This window comes from Microplitis mediator, chromosome 5, assembly GCF_029852145.1.
Source record: "Microplitis mediator isolate UGA2020A chromosome 5, iyMicMedi2.1, whole genome shotgun sequence".
Lineage (NCBI taxonomy): Eukaryota > Metazoa > Arthropoda > Insecta > Hymenoptera > Braconidae > Microplitis > Microplitis mediator.
The window spans coordinates 20,196,746-20,220,493 of record NC_079973.1 but is presented as its reverse complement, the minus strand read 5'-3'; the positions used below and the strand labels follow the sequence as shown (position 1 = coordinate 20,220,493).

The following is a 23,748-nucleotide window of genomic DNA, read 5'->3' as shown; positions in this document are numbered from 1 at the left end:
GTGGTGTTAAAATGAAATAACACCAGTGTACGCGGTGTTAAATCGGTGTAAAAAATTAAGTTATATGTAATTTATTTAAAAATTACACAATTTTACGCTCACCATTTCAATCACCAATTATTCAAATAATTCACAAAGTAAAATATTCCAACACCGCTTTCGGTGTTGAAATTTAACACTGAAAATTTTAACACCTACACCGCCTGGACTTACCCCGGTTTTTTTTCACAGCGAGCTTAAATATTAATTTCATCAATTTGATGGACAAAAAATAATTTTTTTATGACTTAACATCTAAAATTTTTTTATTTTATAATTTTTTTTTTTGATACTTGACGTTTTTCGTTTTCAAATCTCATTTTTTGAGAATCTCTTTAATATCAATATAAATTTACATATACACACATAAATATTTATATATGTATATATGTAAAATCAACTTCGTGTATATAACTTTTTTTGAATCATCATAGTGTAAATTTTTTATTCAGTTTTATTTTTTTTGTGATTCAATTCAGTAGTTTTGTTCTAGCCATAAAAGAGATTTAGTTATTAATAGTAATAGACGAATGAATAAATGCGTGAACAACGAATATTAACAGCGGATATGTGCGGTTCAGTTGGTGCTAAAGCGTGAACCCACCGACCAACGAAAGCTCTTGGTCGACTCTCCACTCTGTACTCGTCGCAGAGCTGCTGTGCGGTTTAGCGGCGTTTCGACCACATTTACCACCAAGTCCGGTATAGTATTGAAAGTACGATGTACTATTATAGGGATAAAAGAATGAGAGAACCAGCGAGAGAGTAAAAAATAATAATAAAGTTTAAAGTAAATAAAAGTACTTAGAGCACCGGCAAACAGAGTAAGGACGATAGCTTTGAGGTTAACGAAGAGAGTAAAGCGCGTGAGGAAAAGAAAAAGTACTTTTATCGGACAAATAAGATTTTGTTGGAACTAGATTCGTGTGGTAAAACCACCGCATGAACACGGAAAAGAAATGAACCACTTGAAGTAAAGGCGATTTTTAAGCTCGACGGAAAACTCTCAGTTGGAGTGAGAAAGGTCTTTTGTCGCTACAGCTCATATTTCTAAAGGCAATAAAAAACACCGGGAAACCCGATCCGATTTAAGATCGAATTACTTCAATCGATTCTTTAGGGTGACTTTACTACCGACCCGTGTATAAATACTTTTTCATTTTATTTATTAGATAACATCAAACGTAATTATTATTATTTTTATTTTTATCGATATTATCACTATTATTTTGTAATAATGTTCGTGATTTTTAACATCTAGCCGATCTATACAATGTACAATAATAAGGTGACTTGTACAGTCAATGAACATTATTACTTTTTACTTCTATGATTTAGATTCTAATCGTATTCAATAAACTGTATGAATTGCAGAGTTGAAAATTTGGTATTCTTATGTATAAATATTCAATGGTCAAATATTTTGTGTCAATTATTTGACATCATCAAGGGTGAATTTAACTAAAGTTGAATGTGTTATCTGATCTCAACAAGTTTTAAACCTGGATTATTGTTTGACACAAGTATAGTGTGTTAAATTAACACAAAAAATTGAGTGGACCGTTTGGGACATTTGATTTGTTTTAAATTTAACAAAAATTTTTAAACTGTGTGGAATGTTTCAAAAAAAAACTTTTTATAAAATTTTGGGGGTACCCCATTTTGCCTTTCCCCTATCCCTTTTTGCCCCTCCTTTTCCTATATATCACATAGATAAATAAAATATAAAATGAAATTAAAAAAAATTTTAATAGCATAATTAAACTAAATTCTACGAGCTTCAAAAAATATATTTAATACTTTAAGCCGATCAAATATTTATGAAAATAATTATTTATCAAACTTGATATTATTTTTATTAATACCGTCATAATTAAACTTGAGTAGTTTTTTTTTAGTTGACTTCATTTTTTTAAATCAAAATAAAATACCAAAAAAATCAATTCATGGATTCAGTCGTATATGTTACCAAAGATTGTTATTTATTTCAAAATTTCTCATGTCTTCTATCTCACCTTTATAAAGTACACTCGACTCTATTTTTATATATGCTTTTCAACATAAAAAAAAGAGTATATGTATATGAAAAAGAAACAATAGCCCGTAAAAAAAAAAAAATAATAAAATTGAATAGACGTTTTCACAAAATTAAAAATGAAAACAATAAAAATAAAAAATAGGAAATAAATTTGTGACATCGAAATGTATGGATGAAATCGGTTGTTGATTGCACTGTCAGGCTCTTGATTTTGTTGAAAAGGCCTCCAGAACTTGAAAACGAAAAGTAAAAATAGTGTGAGAGGTATTGTAGAAATAGCGAACTCAATTAATGAACAATACTACGCTGTTGGGAGAATCGAAATTTTGAATAAACAAATATTGTGAGTTTAAAATAATATTGATAATGGAAAAAAAAAACAGATAAAATAAAATAATTTGAATACCCATCGTTGCTCTGCGGGTGTCCATTTTGATCGATTGTCCTATTCTCTGTTCTTTTTATTCTCTTTATTTCCTGTAGTTGCATAGCATCGACTGGCAAGTGGCACACAGAATCGATTCTATTCCACCGCGGCTTGTGAACGAGACGCGTGGTTCGTGGAATACAAATTTGTCTGAATATAATACAACTTTGCAGCAGATATGCTTTAAGATATTGTTGAGACGTGAATAAAAATTTATATATTATATATACCTGATTTACGAAACATGCGAATAAAACATTACCATTTTGTTGTTTATTTTTTTTTTTTTCTTTATTTATTTTTTCGTTATCGTCATCTTTATATTTCATTTATCTTTATGTCGTTTTACTTTATTTTCTTACTTATCATTAAACCCTTGTTCTCATATCACTGTCTATATATCTTTATTACATATTTAGTCGATGAAAATAATTTTTTATTTACTTGTCATTGTTCAAATTCATCAAGATTAAAAGTAAACATTTTTTGTTCATAAATAAAATTCGATAAATTTTTTATTTTTTAAAAATAGTGTTATTTTTTTTTTATCAGCTGTATGACTAATTACTTATTCATAGCGAAGTGATAAAAATGTAGAACTTACAAGTTTTAAAGAAAATATTTAAAAATTTTTTTTCAAATTCTTCTTTTAATTTCGTGCTCGATATTCTACATATTTGAAATAGTTGACGATTTTTTTTAATGATTGATTGAACTAATCAATTTAATATACATTAATTATCGAAAAAATTTTGTCCTTTATTGTTGATCATCGACGGTGAAACTGCAAAACCGCTAACGTCAAGTTACAGTACCACGCAAACTAACAAAATTTATATAACGTGCTTGCGTGGTCTATTTTCTCATTCACACGATAAATTAGTTTTCACATAATAAAGTTTTCACTTTAATCAGAAAGAACTAAAGGAAATTAATTATTGTCGAAATAATGTCAAATAAATGATAGAGTCATGTGGGGCAAGTCTGCACTGTGGGTAAGTGTGGCTAGTCCATTTATTTCGGACTGAAATGCATGGGTTTGCGCACATTTACCCAATGCGCAGACTTGCCTTATATAACTCTAACTTATAACCCGGGTCAGAAAATAACTTGATTTTGACTTTTTTGACTGCTGTAATTTTTTTGACTTCCATTTGACTTAATTAACTCGATTTTGGCTTCACTTACTTTTCTTAACATCAATATGACTTTTTTAAATGAAAAGTTTAAATCAACTAAGTCAAATTTATGTCAAGTTTAACTTGGATTTGATTTAGAGGATTTAAAAGTTTAAGAACTGAGTCAAATTGAAGTCACGTTGACTTCAATTTGATTTAGTTGACTTAAATTTAAGTCCACTAAGTCAAATCTCAGACAACGTAACTTTAATTTGACTTAGTTGGGTTAAATCGGTACTAAGTAAGACAACTTAGTCAAGAGTAAGTCAAAACCAAATGAGTTTTCATATCTTAAAGTATGTTTTTCACTTATTAAAAAAAAGAACAAATTTGACTTGCTTTGTTTTTAATTTTTGAAATAGACCTAAATCAAGTTATTTTTCTGACCCGGGAAAACATAATTTTGAGTCAATGGAGCTATTCATAAATTACGTAAGCAAATTTTAGGCAATTTTAATACCCCTTACTCCTACCCTGAAGTAAGCAATAGTAACATTTTTCATTTGGACCCCTCTTCCCACCTTAATATTACGTAAGAATATTAAAGTAAATATTATTTTAAATATCAACGAATCCTTTCATAATAAAGAATTGATTATTAATTTGATGTACATTGAATGTTCATTAATTTTACAGGGTTTCTTATACGTAATTATTTTTTTACAGCTTGATGAAATATTGTTTAAAAGAATATTAAATATTTTTAATAAAAAATGAATTTCTTTGTAGAAAAAAAAGAAAAAAGGAATGATTTCATTTCTTTAAAATTATAAAAAATTAAAAAAAAAAATCATATATTAGAGTACACATATATTTTATGAATAATATTTTTCATTACATAAATGTTGATGATAATGACGATCGGCTTTTATTCATGTTACAGACGGAACTGTCGCAAAATCTACAACAGCTTTCAGAGCGTGCCCGTTCCACGACAGAATTCATTCAACGACTCAAAGGAATGACGGATAAAGTACATGTAAGTATAAATACATACATACGTGTTTTTGCTCGACACCTTTTTTTTTTATTATTATTTTCCTTCACACGTCAGGAATTGAAGAAAATTGGAAAAAGCGCGAGTCACATGGTAAAATTAAAAAAAAATCACGATCCTTTAGGCATATATATATATATATATATATATATATATATATATATATATATATATATATATATATATATTATATAGACAAAAAAGAAGTTCTAGAGATAAATTTGAAAAGTTTCTCAATACCTTAGGCATTAATTAATTTCAGCTGTACAATAGACAGTATTATAGAATTATAAAATAAAAAATATTTTAACGAAGCATATAATTAACAAAGCATAAGTATTGTTAAAATTTTTGAATTTAATTAAGTTTATTCAAATGTATTTTATGCTGTTGTCTTTGACAAAATAAACGGCAAATTTTTTTGGTATTCGTTGGAACGAAATACTCTGAGAATAAGAATGAATTAGTTAAGATTTAATAAACATTAGGGTGGGTTGAAAAAAAAACTTTTTTTTTGTTTTTCTTAGCATGGGGGTAGAATTTGTACCTTATAAAAAAAAAAATTTTTTTACTCAACATTTTGAGGTGGCCCACTCGTTTTTTAAATAAATAATTGATTAAACGGGGTAGTTCCAACGAAAAAAATTGTTTTTTGTCCAAAATCGCGGAAAACATCTAATAATTGTCGAATGTGATTTTTTTTTACTTCACTTTCATTTTAATTCAAAAGAAAATGCTTTTCATTTTTGGATTTTTTACTTAAATTACAAAAATAATAGGAAAAAAAATTTTTTAACTTCTGACTTTCAATTAGCTTTCAAGGGGACACCCTACAGATTCTAGAACACCATATAATTTTTTTCGTTGGGACTACCCCGTTTGATCAATTATTTATTTTAAAAACGAGTGGGCCACCTCAAAATGTTGAGTAAAAAAATTTTTTTTCTCTTAAAAATTTTTTTTTTTTTTTATAAGGTACAAATTCTACCCCCATGCTAAGAAAAACAAAAAAAAAAGTTTTTTTTCAATCCACCCTAATAAACATTAAATTAAATGAGATATTGCATGACTTTTCTTTGTTGCAATTTTTTCAATATTGTAGTATGAATGCATTAGCTTTCATTGATCCAATTTTCTTAACAGGGGTTATCAGATATTTTCGGTTGAGTTTTTTTCAGAAACAAAACACAGACCGCACTTTAATGCATTACTGCCTAATCTAGCGAAGTGCGTTTTAATTGTTTGATAATATTCGTTTGTTTAAGAGTAAAACACGGCCAAAGTTTCCATTTACTACACAAGTGCAACAAAGATAGTACCGTTCGTGAACTTGAGTGTAATAGAGAGAAAAGTGCGAACCCCTGTTAAGAAAAATTAATGATAAATAAAATATCTTAGTAAAGTCAAAATTTTGTAAGAGATAAAAAAAAACAAAGAAAAAAAATGAGTATCCGTAAACTGTAAGGAATTGGTGACAGTATTGCTTGTTTTTAGAAATTGTTGTCTTAAAGAAATTGAGTTATATATATTGCACTATCACGTTATCGAACGATCGGCGTAAGTTTTTGTTGGACGATGAAAATTTCTACAAAAACGTTACTTGGCATGTTATGGTTATATCCGATGTAGGAACACATGCCACAGCAATGAAATTTATTGGGATTCTTTATTCTAACATAAGAAAACAAAAAAATGCAACTGCATGGACCTTTATGATCCCATTTCACATAAAGTATTTCTATGTTATCATATGTTACAAGTAATGGAATCGGTACCCTTTAAAAAGTTGTAAATAGAACCGTTCAAAGACTTTATGTTTTCTTACATTGTTTTCGTAAATTCCTGTACTTTGTTAACACAAATGAATTTTCATCTATTAATTAATCGAATTTCCAATAAAATCGGCGTTATTTAGTTCATTAATTAAAATTATACATAAGTAATTAATAAAAATCTTTAATCCAATTATATGTCGAAAAGTTCTCATTAATTCGTTCAACTATTGATCGGAATTAGTGATAAATGATAATTTATGTGAAAAATTATTGAAATAAATTTTAATATTCTTTTGGTTGTTTTCATTTTTCTTAAATATATTCTAGTATAATGGAATGTAAATAAATTTCTAGGGTATTAAGTAAATCAAGTATTAAATTCGAAGAATGTTGAAAATTTAATTCATTAACGGAATGATAAAATACCATATGACATCCGCTATCTCTTAAATATGAAACATTTCATCAACAAAAATCTTAAATTCTTAAGAAAATATTTCTGTTGGTATTTTACTATAACAACAGGGAGGTAATAAATTATCTTAGCCTGTATTGTACCCGTCCTTTATTATAGAAATTTCGACAATACACCTCTTCAATTTGTTATTATTATTATTATTATTGTAATAATAATAATAATCTGTAAAAAATTGAGAGTGAGTTCGGACTGATTACGGATTTTGATTCAATTCGAATTCACTCCGTCACTTAGAGTTTTTATAAAAATTCACTTCGCATGAGGAGTATATACACACAGATAATTTTTGAGTAAAAATTACCCGTAAAGTTTGGTACTGTAAGGGCATCGAGCCAGTAACCGAATTTTTACTATGTTGTTAGTAGAAATTGCACTTGATTTATATGCTATCGAGTAGTATATTTTACAATGTGCATGAGAAAAATTTAGATATATATCACATGTTCACACACACGGAAAAAAAATAGGCGCTGCAACAGGACAAAATCCTTTTGTAGCAACAGAATTTTCATATTAAAGCAACAGGACAAATCCTGTGAGAGCAACGGGATGAAATCCTGTTGCAGCAACAGGATTTTTCGTGGAATCAATAAAATAAGGAACAAGTTTCATGTACAAATTTTTTTTTGTCAGCATAGTAAAATTTTAAAATTTTTTGAAATTTGAAAAAAAATTAAGTTCGGAAAAAAATCCACTTTTTAAATAAAAAGTTCTTTTCAAAATTTAAATTTTTTCTAAACTGATTTTTTTTTTTCAAATTTTTAAATTTTACTGTACTGAAAAAAAAATTGGTAGATGAAACTTGTTCCTTATTTTGCTGATTCCACAGGAAAAATACTGTCGCTGCAACAGGATTTTGTCCTGTTGCAGCACCTATTTATTTTTTCCGTGTAGTATCACATTTTTTGGGTAATTTTTACTAAAAATTTCTCTACGTGTATGGAATTTGTTTTTTCACCGGAGTGATTCCGGAGTAATTTGGATTTCATTTAAATCCGCATACGCTCCGATTTGGAGTTTTAATACACGAAAAAAATTGAACTACATAAATTGAGAACGACAAGTCATATAATGATAAAATGATCAGTAAATACTATCATTCTAAATAGTAATTTTTCATTTATGATTAAAACGTGAATAATTACAAGATAAGTATGAAAATTTATTGTCTACTCTCTAAACATGAATTCGTGAAATAAGTGAATATTCACTAATTCTGAGTGCCAATGGAACCACTTTTTGGAATTAGTGGTTCGATTTGCACTTTGAATCAGTGAATATTCACTTTTCTTTACTAATTCATGTTTAGAGAGTATGCAAGGAAAATTACTATTACTTAAAAATGATTAAATATTACTATTACTTAAAAATTGACGACACGTATTATGAAATTTATTATTTGGAATGTTACATCTCCCTATATTGACACTCGGGTTCCGGGTTACCATTTCAAACAATAATTTTTAAAGTTTATTTTTTTCCGTCTATTAAAACAAATTCCTTTAAAGAGAAAATTTGAACCAAAAATAATAATAATTATTATAATTATAATGAAAATAATAATATTATAGGAGGAATGTGCAGCCCTAGAAGATGAAGTAGAAGACCGTGTGTCAAGTTTATTAAATATGCTCCAAGCTAGAAAATCTCGTTTAATCGAGGCTGCACGACAAACAAGAGATGCAAGAGTTAGATCATTGCGTGATCAAGTTGCTCGATGTGCAACTCATCTTCAGACGACGACAGCTTTACTGACGTTCTGTATTGAAGCCTTGAAGGAAACAGACAGCTCGGCATTCCTACAGATTGGCGGTATGTTATCTATGAGGGCTTCCAGCGCTGCTGGTTCCTGGGGCGCTGCTGAGGGCGTACAGGAGATGACACGTTTGCCACTCCTTGATCTCACGCTTGATGACAAACCTGTCAGACGTGCCATTGATCAACTGACCTTTGTTCAACTGAAACGTGAGTCCCGTCAGTAATTTGTCATTTTTATAGGATTGCGGTTTATTGATTTGCTTTTTGTTTTTTAAATTTTATTTTTATTTTTCTTTCTTCACTTATTTTCATTTCCTTTAATTAATTTGAATTAATCAACCGAGTTAATTGTTGGAACATTTCATTTTATTAATTAAACTCTGTTAAATGAATTGGAAATTCTGTTTTACGCTTTATAAAATCATATTAATTACACAGGTCTACAAATTAAAACTTTTAAAATTGAATCTTTGAATAAATAACTTTTGTTTCAAAGTTTTATTCAATTAGTGATATTTAAACATAATTGCTTATTTTTTTTCTTTTTTTCTTTTTTAAATCTAATTCTTATTCGAAAAATTTTTGTCAAGTAAATTTATTATTCTCGAACAATAATTCAAAGATACACTGAAAAAAAGAAATAGTTGTCCCAAATTAATCAATTTATTTGTGGCTTTTTAAAAATATTTCTTATTGACAAATAAATGTATTTGGTACAACTAAATATGACAGTTGATTCAAATAATTTTACCAAAATATATTATTTATTGATGATGAGTATATGATATATTTGTGGTAAAGATATTAAATTTGTTACGAATAATGGAAAATTTTGGGATACTTTAACACATGACCCAACTAACCTTTATTTGAAGCAATTGAATCATTTCTTTACTTCAAATAAATCACTCATTGCGCGCAATTAAATTGGTCAATTATATTACATCTTTCTCAAAATTAAATATTTATTTGGCCATATCCAAATAGGGGACGGGGGGGGGGGGCAAAACGGACGCCTTAAGAAAAAAATTTTCAAATCCTCAGTTTTTTTACTTGTTTTACTTTTTATTACTTCCTTGCCAAGTATTTGACCTTAATTTGTTCTGTCCATTAAAAATTTTAAAATGTTGGGCAAAATGGGCCCCCCTCCAAAAATTTTTGTAATGTGAGTTTTTTAGCTTGTTCCACTTTTTTTTTTCATTTTGCTGAGTTTTTGGTGTTAATTTGCTGTGTCTATCAAAATTAAAGAAACCTGAAAAGTTGGGTAAAACGGGTCCCCAACAAAACTCAATGTATGTTTCTTGCTTGTTTTATGTTTTGAAATTTTTTGCTGTGTATTTATTATAAAAAAGAGTTGATAGTGAAGATTTGGACCTTAAAATAACTTAATTCAAACTTTTCTGTTGAATTACTATTCGATCATTTCTGTTAAAAAAATTTTAGGGACCCGTTTTGCCCCCAAATATTTCAAGGCATCCAAAATTTTAGGGGGCCCATTTTGCCCCCCCCCCCCCCCCCCCTATTCCCTACACTGAGAAAAAAAATACTATTTTCCAAACAAGAATTTCTTGGTTCAAGAAATCAGTTACAAATATTTATTTTATTATTAGTAGTAATTAATTTCTTGAGAAAAGAGCATCAAATTTATTTTGATATTGTATAAATTTGTTATTATAGTATGGGTAAACAAAAGAATAGCGTTGCTTGAATTAAATAAAAATTATTTTCATCAATTCTACGAATTATTAAGACAAAATTATGTATTCTCGAAAATTATCAAGAATATATGTTCTTGTATCAAGTAAATTTTCTTAATAAAAGTATTTTTTTTTCTCAGTGTATACGATATCTTTGGCTCAACTCAATCTTTTTTTCAGTGTATGAATATAATATCATTTAAAAATAATTACTAAATATTATGGGTGTTATTGTTGTATTATTGGAATAGTTTCCGCAATATATCGACATTCTCTCTAGAAATTCTTCTCATTTTATTGTTTATAAAATTTTATAAAATATAAAACATCCAATTTAAAGTTTTCTCAGCACGTAATGTCATTATTAAATTTTTTTAAAAAATAAAATTAGGAGGATTTCTTCAGTGAGGATTTCGATATTGCTTTCAATTCCATACAAGAAAGTAAAAATACTGAGATTGTCCCTATAATATTATGATAGTCATCATAAAAAATTATGTGTTAAAGATAAATTTCTATGGGCAATTATAGTTATTAAAAATATATTATCTAGAGAAAATTGAATCGAATTAATTTTTTTTAATTTTAATTGTCCACAGAATTGAGTAAAAAAAATTTAGAAAGTTGAGAATGCGGCAATGAAAAATTTTTAATGGAATTCAATAATAAATAGTAATTACGGTTAATTATTTAAATACAAATTTTTTTGAATTGAAGTATTTGTGTAGACCTGTGTAGAATAACATGTTTTTAATACTAATACTATTATTGTGATGTAATTTAATGATTTATAAAACATCAATAAGGATATTAGTTATAATGGAATCTATAATGTTGGACGCAGCAATGGAAGGAGAGGATCGATATCCAACCGCAGGTAACGACCAAAAAAAATGAATAACACAATGCAAAGACGACAATAAAAGAAACGATAAAAATAAAGAAGCTTGAGCATTAAAGCACGCAAATCCGTTGTCGTGTCCGCGCGGACGCGTTTTCTCGAATTACTTGATAATTCCCGACATCGCCTTAGGCGACTTCTTTAACGGTATTCCACCTTCTACTAAGCGCACCGAAAGCGGATTAATTAGGTACCCAACCCGGGAGTAACCAAGTTAACGATCTCTCACTACTAGCTTACTACTCCTGTATACACCAGTGCTTGAGACTGAGCGTCGTTTTCACGAGTACAAGGATATTTGCCAAAGGGTAGTTTTGGAGAGAAGGAAACGATAACGCTAATGATTGTTCATTATCCTTAAAACGAGCTGCCAGAATGTCTCCCTATTTTCCTCAATTTTTATTTTTTAAATAAAATATGCTTGTTAATTATTCATTAACTTTCATTAGCTGTCTACACTATTCACATGATTATAATTATTACAAAAACATGCATCAAAATTTTTTAAAATTTTTAATTCCCAGCTTTTATGGACTTTTTTTTTTTTTTTATTTAACTGTTATCCTCTTTAGAAAAAATGTATATCCTACTTGACGGAAGAGAATCGCGAATATGCAGACTTGTATATTGGTCCGGGATTTTCGTAATTCACGGGCGTTACATTTTCGCGCAAATCCCAAGCCTTAATGCTCGTTTGTACCGGAAGGAGATTATGAACCAACTCAACCTACCCCGAAATTCCCGCGTATTCCCAACTCAACTCGCATTTACCTTCTATATACTCTATACCATATATATATATATATATGTGAGAGCTCTCACAAGAGTTATTGAATGTCCAGTCCAGCCAATCCGCCATACAGGATTTTATTCCATTTGTTATACTTCCGATAATCTCATACCATTATGCTACGCTATCCTTTGTATATTTTGAGCGTGAAAAAAGTGAGAATGTCTATAAAGAGATATCAAAAGCGTAACAAAAAAAAATACAACCAAAAATTGAAAGCACAATAAAAGGGTGTTATTTTATTTTATCTGCTTTTTAATTAGAATCGTTATTGAGAGCTTTATCAATTTTTTTTTTTTCATTGAAATTAAAAGAAAGTATTCTAAAAATAATACGAATTTCATTTATAATTATAAAAAAATGGACTGGATTTAACTTCATTAATAATTTTAATATATATCTGAAAGATAAAACCTTAGAAAATAAAATAATGAAATATAATAAGGTAAGAGACTCAGTACCCGATCAGGAAACTAGTACCCGATCACTCATGTATTTGTATATCTGTATTTACTAAATTTTACTAAATATATATATAGAAATACATGGAGTGATCGGGTAATAGTTCCCTTATTGGGTACTAGGACTTTTACCTTTAGTATAAAGCAAATTTGAAATATTCCATTTTCGATATTTTATTAGAATAAAAAATTGAAAAACTTTTTATTTTAATTTCAACATTTACTTTTCATTAAACAAAAAATTAGATTTTTGGTATGAAATAATTATTTAATAAAACAATAAATAAGTATTTTTTATTTCAAAGAAGAGAAAAAATTAAAATACGTAAGGGTACTAATGGATTAGATTAAAATTAAAAGGATAACGCATACATATATATAATAAATATGTTTGTTTAAAAGGGTATAGTTTGTTTTGTACACAAGATACTTGAAATCTCTCAACTTCACTTTAAAGATAAACTTTATTACCCTTTGCCTTGATCTCAAACTGTAACGTTTCTCATTCGATTCGTCTCGTTTCCTGCTTCCTTTAAACTTTGTACACCCACACAGATAATTTTCTATACATATACAAAAGTATCAACTTACAAAAAGATATAAAAAAATGATAGATAAATAACAGATCAAAAACAATAAAAAAAAAAGAAATATATATGTATATATATTTATAAGTATAACGTCTGGAGTAAAAAAAAAAACTTGTTTTCCACGTCGCTCGTAAAGTTTCCTCAGAGAGTTCAAGAAACTTGAAACGTCTATATTTCCTTACGGTATTGTTTTCTTTATATACTACACCGTCACGTCATCGTTTCAAATAAAATAAAATTAGTTATAACTTTTATATTCTCTTTATGTTTTGTATATATTTTTCATTATAATTCATTTTTAAGTTAAATCGATAGTAGTTAAAATTTACATATCCATAAAAATGGATTTAGCTCTATAACTAGACCGTAAAAAATTTGCCGAGTTTTTATTTTAATAGTGAATCTGTTTGAAATCTTTAGAAATTACTTATTCTTACCGAAAAATAATTATTGAATTTACTATTAAATTTAGTTCAAAGGTTACCGTAAAAATTAACGAGAAACGGAAATTAGGTTTAGAAGTGTAACGCATAGACATTCGCGACGCACGCATATAAATGAGCTCGAGGATCAATAAATTAAAAGATGTTAGAGGAAGTTTTTTCTAAGGATTTTTTATTTCCTACACTCATCACCGTTTATTTATGATCAAACCGTACTGTATTTATTTAACGATCTGTAATTTTTTAAATTATTTTTTTAGGCGAATTATTTAAAAAAATATCGTGATTGAAATTGTTGACCCGAATATGCATACAGTAAAAAACGAATCGTCAAAGTGTAAAAAAAAGCATGTGTTAAAATTCTGAGTGTTTAATTTTTAACACTCTTGTGTGTCAATTTAACTTACAGGATTTATCTTGTTTGAATTGTCGCAATCGATTGATTTTTTACGCGCAAAAATGTTATTTCATACGAAAGGAACACTTTTTATATGTTACTGTCAAATCAAGACACAAAATATGTTAAAAATAATCTCGACCATCACAAAAGAATTCTTGGAAAATTTCTTACGTTTAAACGGAGAGAAATTTCAAGTATATCTGCCTATGCAGCATAGTAATAATTATATTACTCTATAGTTTGTATAAGCAGTCACACAAGAGCAGTGTGACACAAACTATAGAGTAACGTAATTATTACTATGCTCCATAGGCATATTTACTTGACATTTCTCTCCGTGAAACATATACGTAACTTTTTCAACACTCACGACATGTTAAAATAACATATAAATAAGTATAAAACGTTCGTTTTACACACGATATGTGTTGATTTCGACGAATCCTTTTTACTGTGTAACAACCCGGGCCGGTCAGTAAAATTCGTTTATGGGAAATTTCTTGAATTATGCAGTTCCCCTAGTAGAAATGTTCAATTTTTTACTCGATTAAGTCTAGTATCTGGCTAGCGTTCATATCTAGTAACTGGCCATCAATCTTATCCAGTAACTGGCTAGTGAAACTAGGTAAAAACTGGAAGTTGCGCCACCTATAACTGAATCGTAAACATTGGTCACACTGATGTTCTACTTATACTAGTGTATGTGTATGTTTATTTTTTCACTTTAACCTGTAAGTTGAATAATATTTAGTAAACATCAAGAAACAATACAAATAATTAACAAAAAATACAAATTGTGTCTTTCAAAATAAAAATAATCGGTAATATATTTTAAAAAATGGATGAAGTTAAAAAAATCGACACAATAAACGAATTACGGTTGTGGGCAATCAAAACAAATACTCCAGATTGTCATCTGGACGAATTATTAAAAATTTTACGAGGAGTTATCCCAGATTTGCCAATGTGTGCAAAAACATTTCTAAATAAACGCAGTGTATCATTTGAAAAAAATAAATATCATTTTTATTGTTTTATGTTATTAATGTTTCTCGTTTTATATTTAAAAATATAATATAATAAATTAATAAATAAATTTTATAACTTTTCCGTGTATTATTATTATTATTATTGTTGTTGTTGTTATTATTATAATTTTTAATTGTAATAAAATTAATATTCAATACTCAATAACCTCAAGATCAACAAGAGTCGCCATGTTTTATTTGCTATCTAGTAAAACTGGCCAGTTACTAGACAGTTACTGGATATTATACTAGCCAGTTCCTAGCTTAAGTCTAGTTAAACTAGCCAGTTACTGGCCAGATACTTGATTACGTTTCTACTAGGGTCTTATCATATTTTATTATACTGCTTAAAAATGGTTAATAATGAATTAGAGGTTAATCAGTATTTTATGTAAGCTTAAATATACATTGACGTGGACAATATATAGGCGTATGCTATGCTAATTTCTTAATTATAGATGGCGCACAATCTCTAGAACTGCCTCGATTTCGCTAGCTAGCGCCTAGTTTAAAACGAGGCAGCCCTCGTTTATTTTTACTAGGGCAGTAGTGGGATAATTATTTTAGTAGTTTTGGTATTGAAATAACTGGAACTTCCGATCTTTTTCATAAGTTTTATTGAATGCTAATAGTTTGCGAATTCATCATTTGCATCTTCAAACCTTATCTGTACACTGTAAAAAATTCGGGAGTAAATTTGGTGACAGATTTTATTTCAATCAGCATTCACTCTGTTACGTGGAGTTTTAATATTACACTTAACTCCATTTGGGAGTAAATTTCACTCCGAGGGGATTAAATAAATAAACAGTCATCTGCCCCGCAATCATTCCAGATTTAATCCGCGTTCACTCCCCAAATTTTTTACAGTGTAACACAATAATGATAAATTTTTTACAATTTTAATTTACAACTTAACAATTAGTTTTAGTTTGACTTTAGTGTTGATTGTCGTTACTTACATTTTATTTTAAAAGAGAAAGTGTTTTGTATTTTAGTTGCTATTGAATTTGAGAATCAATATTTCAGTTTTATCGAAGCACCCGGGAAAAAATGATTTTGCCTAATCATATATGATTATATATGTTCATATATATGATCATATATGATTATATATAATCATATATGAAGTTATATATAATCATGCATGATTATATATGGGGTCATATATAATTATATATAATTATATATGACCCCATACATAATTAGATCTGATCATACCTGGCTGTTATAAGCCCATATATAAGTCTATATATAATCAGATCTGATTATATATAAGTCTATATATAATTAGATCTGATCAGATCTGATTATATATAAGTCTATGTATAATTAGATATGATCATACCTGGCTGTTATGACCCCATATATAATCATACATAAGTCTATATATGATCAGATCTATTTATATATAAGTCTATATATAGTTAGATCTGATCATACCTGGCTGTTATGACCCCATATATAATCATGTACAAGTCTATATATGATCAGGTCTGATCATATATGAGTCTATATATAATTAGATATAATCATACCTAGCTGTTATAACCCCATATATGATCATATATAAGTCTATACATGATTAGATCTGATCAGACATGATTGATACAAACCCATATATAATTAGATATAGGCCTATATATAATTAGATCTGATCAGACGTGACTGATATAAACCTATATGTAGTTATATATGTTTATGATTAAATCTGATCAGATTTTATTGATATGAAACCTATAAATATTTAAATGTATATATATATATATATATATATATATATATATATATATATATATATATATATATATATATATTAAATAATATGACAATTTTTTAATATCAATGTTATTAAATTTTTATTCTGTCAACTATCAATCAAACTTAAATCCCCAATACTTAAAAAATGTTCAAAGGTTTCGGCAGTAATTTAAAAGTATAAAGTATCAATTTGATTATTTGAGTTAAGTAATGCCATAAACTTTTCTTAATTGTAAGTGTATAACAGACTAGAGGATCAGACTACAAACCATCGATAACCAAAGTTAAGCAGCATCGGCGTTGGTCATTAATTGGATGGGTGACCTCGTAGTAAAATAATTGTCGATGGTTAATAATTTTTTTTTTTATTTAATTTTAACCGACATTGATATTGATGAAGACAATAAATCCTAATTAAACTACTTAATTAATAATTTACAGATATTCTAAATGAGATTCTAAAAATGACTATATTCGTTCATGCATGATTATATATAATCATATATGATCATGTATAAACAGATCAAGTTATGTATGATCAGACCTGGCCAATTTTTGGATCTGATCATATATAGACAATTATGCATGATCATATATGATTAGGCAAAATCATTTTTTCCCGGGCAGTAATGACAGTAAATGATATTAGTTAGTAGAAGTAGACAGAATTTTAATCGAGTCAGACCTCATTATTGTTACGTAGTGAAAATTGTCAATAAATAATCCGACATTTAACTAAAGTGAAGTTGATCCCTCAATTACTTTCTAAGATCAAAACCCGCCCATTTTTAGTATTAACTCATGACTGGTTATTAAAGTAATTAAATTATTTCCGCCCATTTTTTATTTTTATTCCAATAATTCTACTCAAATATAATTGAATCCATTAACTAACAAAATTATGATATCTATTCAATTTTTAATATCAATTACGAACAAAAAATTTTTAATTAAAAAAAAAAGTCAGTAATTTTAAATGAAAAAAAACTTTAATTTCACAATTGAATAAATAATAAGACAATAAATTCATAATCACGAAAAATATTTTTGCTCTATTATTCATTCATTTATCACAGCCCATTTTTGCATTATCCTGTATTCATTATCACGTTTCAATTATTGAAACAATATCACTATTCATAAAAAAAAAAAAAAATAAAATAAAACGAGCAAACACTCATAGAAACTTGTATATATTTATTTCAGAGATAAAATCGATCAAATGATATTTATTCATTCTCAAGCACATCCACAGTTTTTTTTTTTTTGTATTTTCTATGATAAAAGTCTCAATTGTTTGATCAGAGACAATAAAACAAACAAAAGCATTAATGTATTTTATATAAAAATCAATATTTTTTATTCATGCGTAATAGTACTTTAAATGAAAATGAAGAGTTGAAATGAATTAAAAAGTAAAATAAAGATAAAATAGTCGAAAAAAAAGGTATTGGAAGGTTTAACGTTACGCATAGTTATGCAAAATACAATTAAAGCGGTCGAAGTAATCGAGAGGCGAATAGTAATAGAGACGGAAATGCCATTCGGTTCGACAATGCTGGTAAGTTTTCCGGGTAACCACAAGAGCTCTATTCGACCAAGAGACTCAAGGCTTATTACCAGTTTCTGCTGAGAACAACAAACTTTCCTGCAACTATTTCTCTGCTAGACACTCTATTATCTATCTATCAGTTGTTTGTTTCACTTATGTTTTATTACTTCCTCTCTTTTTATTTCTCTTTATTACTTCAGACTTTCAATAATAGTCTATTGAATGACAAGGGATGAAATACTATGGGAAGTTAGTTGCCAAATCATTTTAAATCGCGTATCATCTTAAGACAGGCGCTAAATTTTTAGTATAAGGGGATAACTTTTCTGAAAAGACTTAAACAAAGTCGGTTACTAATTTTGCGGGTTAAAATAAAACAGTATCGACTCTAAGGAAGAAACTGATTAAGTTTCCATCGGTATTAAATTAACATGTTTCCTAATTTCAATGCCAAAAGTAGTAGCACGCGCGGTAAACTTACAATATTCGTATTATGTCAATATACAAATTAATTCTGCATAGAGTTTGATTCGAAAAATACATACCTTAAACCGGTGACTGTGAAATTTTAAGTACTTAATAGTATACACGGAGTCAAATTTATGGTAACAATTGCAATATATTATGGGAATGGTTCCTACATCGTGTGATGGAGGTTTGTTTGAAGTTACGATTATAAGAATATGACACCTACACAAATTATGGTAACCATTACTATCTATACGGGATTCATTCCTATACGATATCGGAAAAGTTCCTATAAAATTATGGTCATAATTCCTACATTGCTATGGTAACCGTTACCATACATTCTGATAAACGTTATCGTTATCATATACTATGGTAACTTTTACCATAAAAATTACCATAATATTATGGTAACTAGTGCCATAATAAGGGAGACTGGGTATGATTATCTCACAGGTTAGTTGTCACAGCAGTCATAACAGACAACGTATCGAACGAAATACGAACATTGATCGGTGTTGAAGAATCGGCTTCAAAAGGGAGATGATGTCTTTGCGATTCTTCGACGCTGGTCAATGAACCGATCACCACAAATGGCCGCTGTGACAATCAACCCGTCAGACACAGCCATACCCGGCCTTCCTCATATGATAACTATTACCATTCTATATGGTAACCATTACCATGTTACTGCGTCTTTTACAAATTATTTTATTTAAATTTTTAAAGTGGCCAAAACTGGCCCTAAAGTGGCCAAAAACGGTACTTCTAACCTATATTATGCGAGCGGTTACCACGATGCATATGGTTTATTCCCATGCGCACCTAGAAACTATTCTAATGTGGATATAGGATTTATTACTATGATTACTAAGAACTATTCCCGTGAGTATGGTAATCATTACCATAATTCCAGTACTATACGATGTAGAAACTATTACAGAAATTGTAGTAATTATTCTCATAGTTATGGCAACTTTTGCTAGAAATAATGGGCGTATATCCCATAATTCAAAGTAATTATCACTATAACCTTATGAGTTGATATTTCATAAACGTACTAGGAACGGTTACCATGATTTTCTCTCCGTGTATACTGGCCTCCACTTTAATTGAATGTTCGGGCTGGTGAGCAAACCGAGTACACAGGCCAAAGGGAAAAGCTTATTGCTGACGTCTCGCCTGTGCTTACTAGATAAACTCATATTCTCTGTGAAAAGCTTGAACTCATTAAAAAATTGTTTTTGTTGTTTTATTTCTAATACTTGTACTTTAATGTAAAATACAAATTATAAAAAAATATAAATTAAAACGGAACACGATATTTTTAAACCTAATACGTATTTAATGTATTATAAATATAACTGTACACTGTAAAAAGAGCGGTGTTAAAAATGGACTCAATTTAACACCGCGCGGTGTTAAAATGAAATAACACTGGTGGAGGCGGTGTTGAAATACCGGTGTTAAATCGGTGTAAAAAAAATTCCATGTATAGAAATTAGAAAAAAAAGTATTCCATATAAAAAAGTATGAAAATTGAATGAATATTATCTGGATACGTGATTTATCTAAAAATTACACAATTTTACGCCCACCATTTTAATCACCAATAATTCAATTAATTAATAAGTAAAATATTTTCAACACCGAAAAATATTTTAACACCGGGAAATTTTCTTAACACCAGTAAAGAATATTTACACCGGCGGCAGTGTTATTTTAACACCGGTTTTGGTGTTGAAATTAACCACAGAATATTTTAACACCTACACCACCTAGATTGACACCGTTTTTTTTACAGTGTACGAATAAAATAAATAATATATGTTGTTTAGTTAAAAATAATGAATATTGATGATATATACTGGGGAGTTTATTGAATCAAAATGAAATTATTGAGTAAATATTTGGAATACGAAAACACAAAACTAACAATACTATTAATTAAATTACAGCTCCAGGTGCACCGGTGTTAATTCCTGAAGAGTGCAGTGCAGAAAATAATAGTGTGACAGTGGCATGGCAACCACCAGCCGGTCATGGAATTGGATGTGGTCAGCGAGGTCCGGCAATCGAAGGATATTTGCTGGAGCTTGACGACGGATGCGGTGGAGAGTTTAGGGTAAGAATAGAAAACCAGTCAACCATTACTAGTCGATACCAAGTAAAACCTATATCGGGTAAAGTTTTCGATTCCTGTCTTGTTCTGTCCTGTCCGGACAAACAGTCCACTAGAAAACCCATTTGCCACACTGAGGCTTTCGCTTGATTTTATTCTTATCCTTCATACTACCTCTTACTTGAGCTCATTGTTGTACATCAACTCTCGTACATTCCTCATCTTATTTTATCCTAACTATTGTAACCAAACTTGAGAACAAATAAAAATATGTAAGAGCTAGAGAATAAGTGAGACAGAGAAGGGATTTATTCATCACTAGACTATCTCTTATCAAATTGCACATAATACACTGATCCTTTTGTAATCCGTCTAGTAAGAAAACTTATATAATCAAGTATAACTTGTTCGTAAAGTAAACTTTACTTGAAACACTCTAAAGGATTAAGTTATTTAATAAAATAATAATAATATTTATTTGAAACAAATCAATTACTTATTTTATACTCAAATAATTAAATGTAAATTCACTTGTATTGAGGGTGTGCAAATCGGGTTCGAATCGATGAATTCGAATCCCTGAATTATTTAGAAAGTTTCAAATTATGTGTATTTTTTAAAATTCTGATCAGCTGTGAAATATTCAATTTTTATTTAATGGAGAGCTTAGATTTTAAAGTAACCAAATAGTATATTACACTACAAGGGAAGAAAGTTGAAATTCCTGCCCTGTGTGATAAGATGCCCGAGGCGAAGCCGAGGGCATCATGACACACAGGGTAGGGCTTTCAACTATCTTCCCGTGTGGTGTATACGATTTTTCTTTATACCTGGTCGAAAGTACGTTTATTAATTACATTTTTGAATACTATAAACAATACAACCACGTTCTGCCTTCAGCTGACAGGTCGGCCATGTTTTTTTTATTTGCTCCCTATTGACGCGCCTCTTTCGGACATACATAAAACTTTAATTTTTTTCCGTCTCTCTTTTTTTTTTTGTTGCGTTTTTGATGCCTGCCCCGCGACATTTGAAAGCACGAGCGAAGCGAGTGCGTCTGGTCGGCGGGGGCAGGCATCAAAAACAAAACAAAAAAAAGACATAATTATACTTATAAAAAATAAAAAATAAAAAAAAATTATTTTTTTTCGAAAGAAATAAATTTATGCCTATGAACAAGTTTTTTTTCCCTGCCAATAAAAAATATATAAATGAATACATAAACTTTCAATAATTAACCTCGCCTCTGCATCAAAATCTTTTTTCTGCCCTCCGGCCGGAAAGTGGCAACTTTCGGGCCGCTGCCCTAAACGAAGTTGCAACTTTCCGGCTTCGTCGAGCAGAAAAATAGTATACGCACCTTGGCCAGTAAAAAAGAAAGCCTCAGACCACATGTTTGTCAGCCTCGGCTTCGCCTCGGCCAACAATTACATGTGCTCTGAGACTTTTCTTATTTTACTGGCCTAGGTATGTAATATACTATTCTCACCTCCGGGCGGAAAGCGTCAACTTTCGTCCCGCTGTGCAAAACGAAGTTGCCGCTTTCCGCCTCCGTCGAGGAGAAAAATAGTATACACTCCTCGGGAAGTAAATAAGAAAGCCTCAGATCACATGTTTGTTGACCTCGGCTTCGCCTCGGCCAACAATTACATGTGATCTGAGACATTTCTTACTTTACTTCCCTAGGTGTGTAAAATACTATTATCACCTCATCCTCGTCCATAAAGTCATCAGATGATACTTTTTCAGTCATTTTATTATTGCAAGTACACTGTTTACTTAAAATATCACAAACAACGAGACACAAAAACACTGACATATATATAAATAAAGCAACGATCTATGATGTTATCGTCAAAAATTTTATTGATAAAGTGGTAGACGTTCAGTAGATGGCAGCAGCCGGCTGTTTCCGTAGGCACGAAAAAATTTTTTGCTCCCGGCGATATAAGTGGGGCGCGTGTAACTCCACCAGGAGAGGGAAATGAGACTTTAGGCCTTAAAATTAGGGAGGGAAGTGCGTACTTTCGACTAAGGGATAAAGAAAAATCATTTTTTCGTAGATTCGTGTTTATGTTCTATTTACCTCTGAAAAAAATTTGAGTTATCGGGAAAACTAATGGTACTGAAGTTTACTGACGTCTAATAAGTTTTGTTTTTTTGTAAAAACGATAAATCATAAAAAAAAAAAAAATATTTAAAAAATTGCACTTGTAGCTTTTTTAATTTTCTGCACGGAGAGAAGTTTTTGATAAAATTTACCCTGCAATTTAGAGTAATTCTGGGCCAAAAACAAAAAAAATACGGAAAGAATAAAAACTGATTCCTTTTGTTTTATTTTTTACTCTTTTTCATTTAAGAGCTACTTAAAATTTGGTTTTTCTACCCGATAATTGAACGGTATCTAGAAGCGGAAGAGTAATTATTCATCGAGGCCCAGTTTCACTCACAACTGACGAGTAAAATTTATTAGATAATTTTTTCCGTATAGATGCGCATATTATAAGTCATCCAAAAAAAAATTTAGGGGAGACTGGGGCAAGACGGCCCACCTGGGGCAAGAAGGCCCACCTCAAAATTTAACCAAAATTTTTTTTTCTTGTTTTCTTTTGATTATCACAAATTTAGATTATTTACTCATTTTTAGCCCGATACTTGAAACTTGGGGCAAAATGAACCACTCAAAAATTCTAAAAGAAAATGTATTTCATAGTATTATAACCTAGTCATGATTAATTTAATAGAAATATCATTTTTTGGTTAATTATATGGATTTGGATTAAAATAGAGCATTTGAAAAAGTTAAAAAAACCAATAATCAATTTTTTGCAGAAATGAAAAAATG

General features: G+C 29.3%; 1 protein-coding gene across 3 annotated transcripts in view; it reads left to right on the top strand.

Annotated features, from left to right (window-relative positions):
- Positions 1–23,748, top strand: part of LOC130668048 (E3 ubiquitin-protein ligase TRIM9) — a 99,496-nt gene that overhangs the window by 66,126 nt on the left and 9,622 nt on the right. The window contains exons 3-6 of one of the 3 annotated variants that reach the window (XM_057470037.1): positions 4,566–4,661; positions 8,504–8,897; positions 11,232–11,264; positions 20,740–20,906. In XM_057470037.1, coding sequence (XP_057326020.1) covers positions 4,566–4,661; positions 8,504–8,897; positions 11,232–11,264; positions 20,740–20,906 — 690 coding nt within the window. Of the gene's footprint in view, positions 1–4,565; positions 4,662–8,503; positions 8,907–11,231; positions 11,265–20,739; positions 20,907–23,748 lie in introns of all 3 variants that reach the window. The other 2 variants (XM_057470038.1, XM_057470039.1) reach the window with 2 other exon arrangements.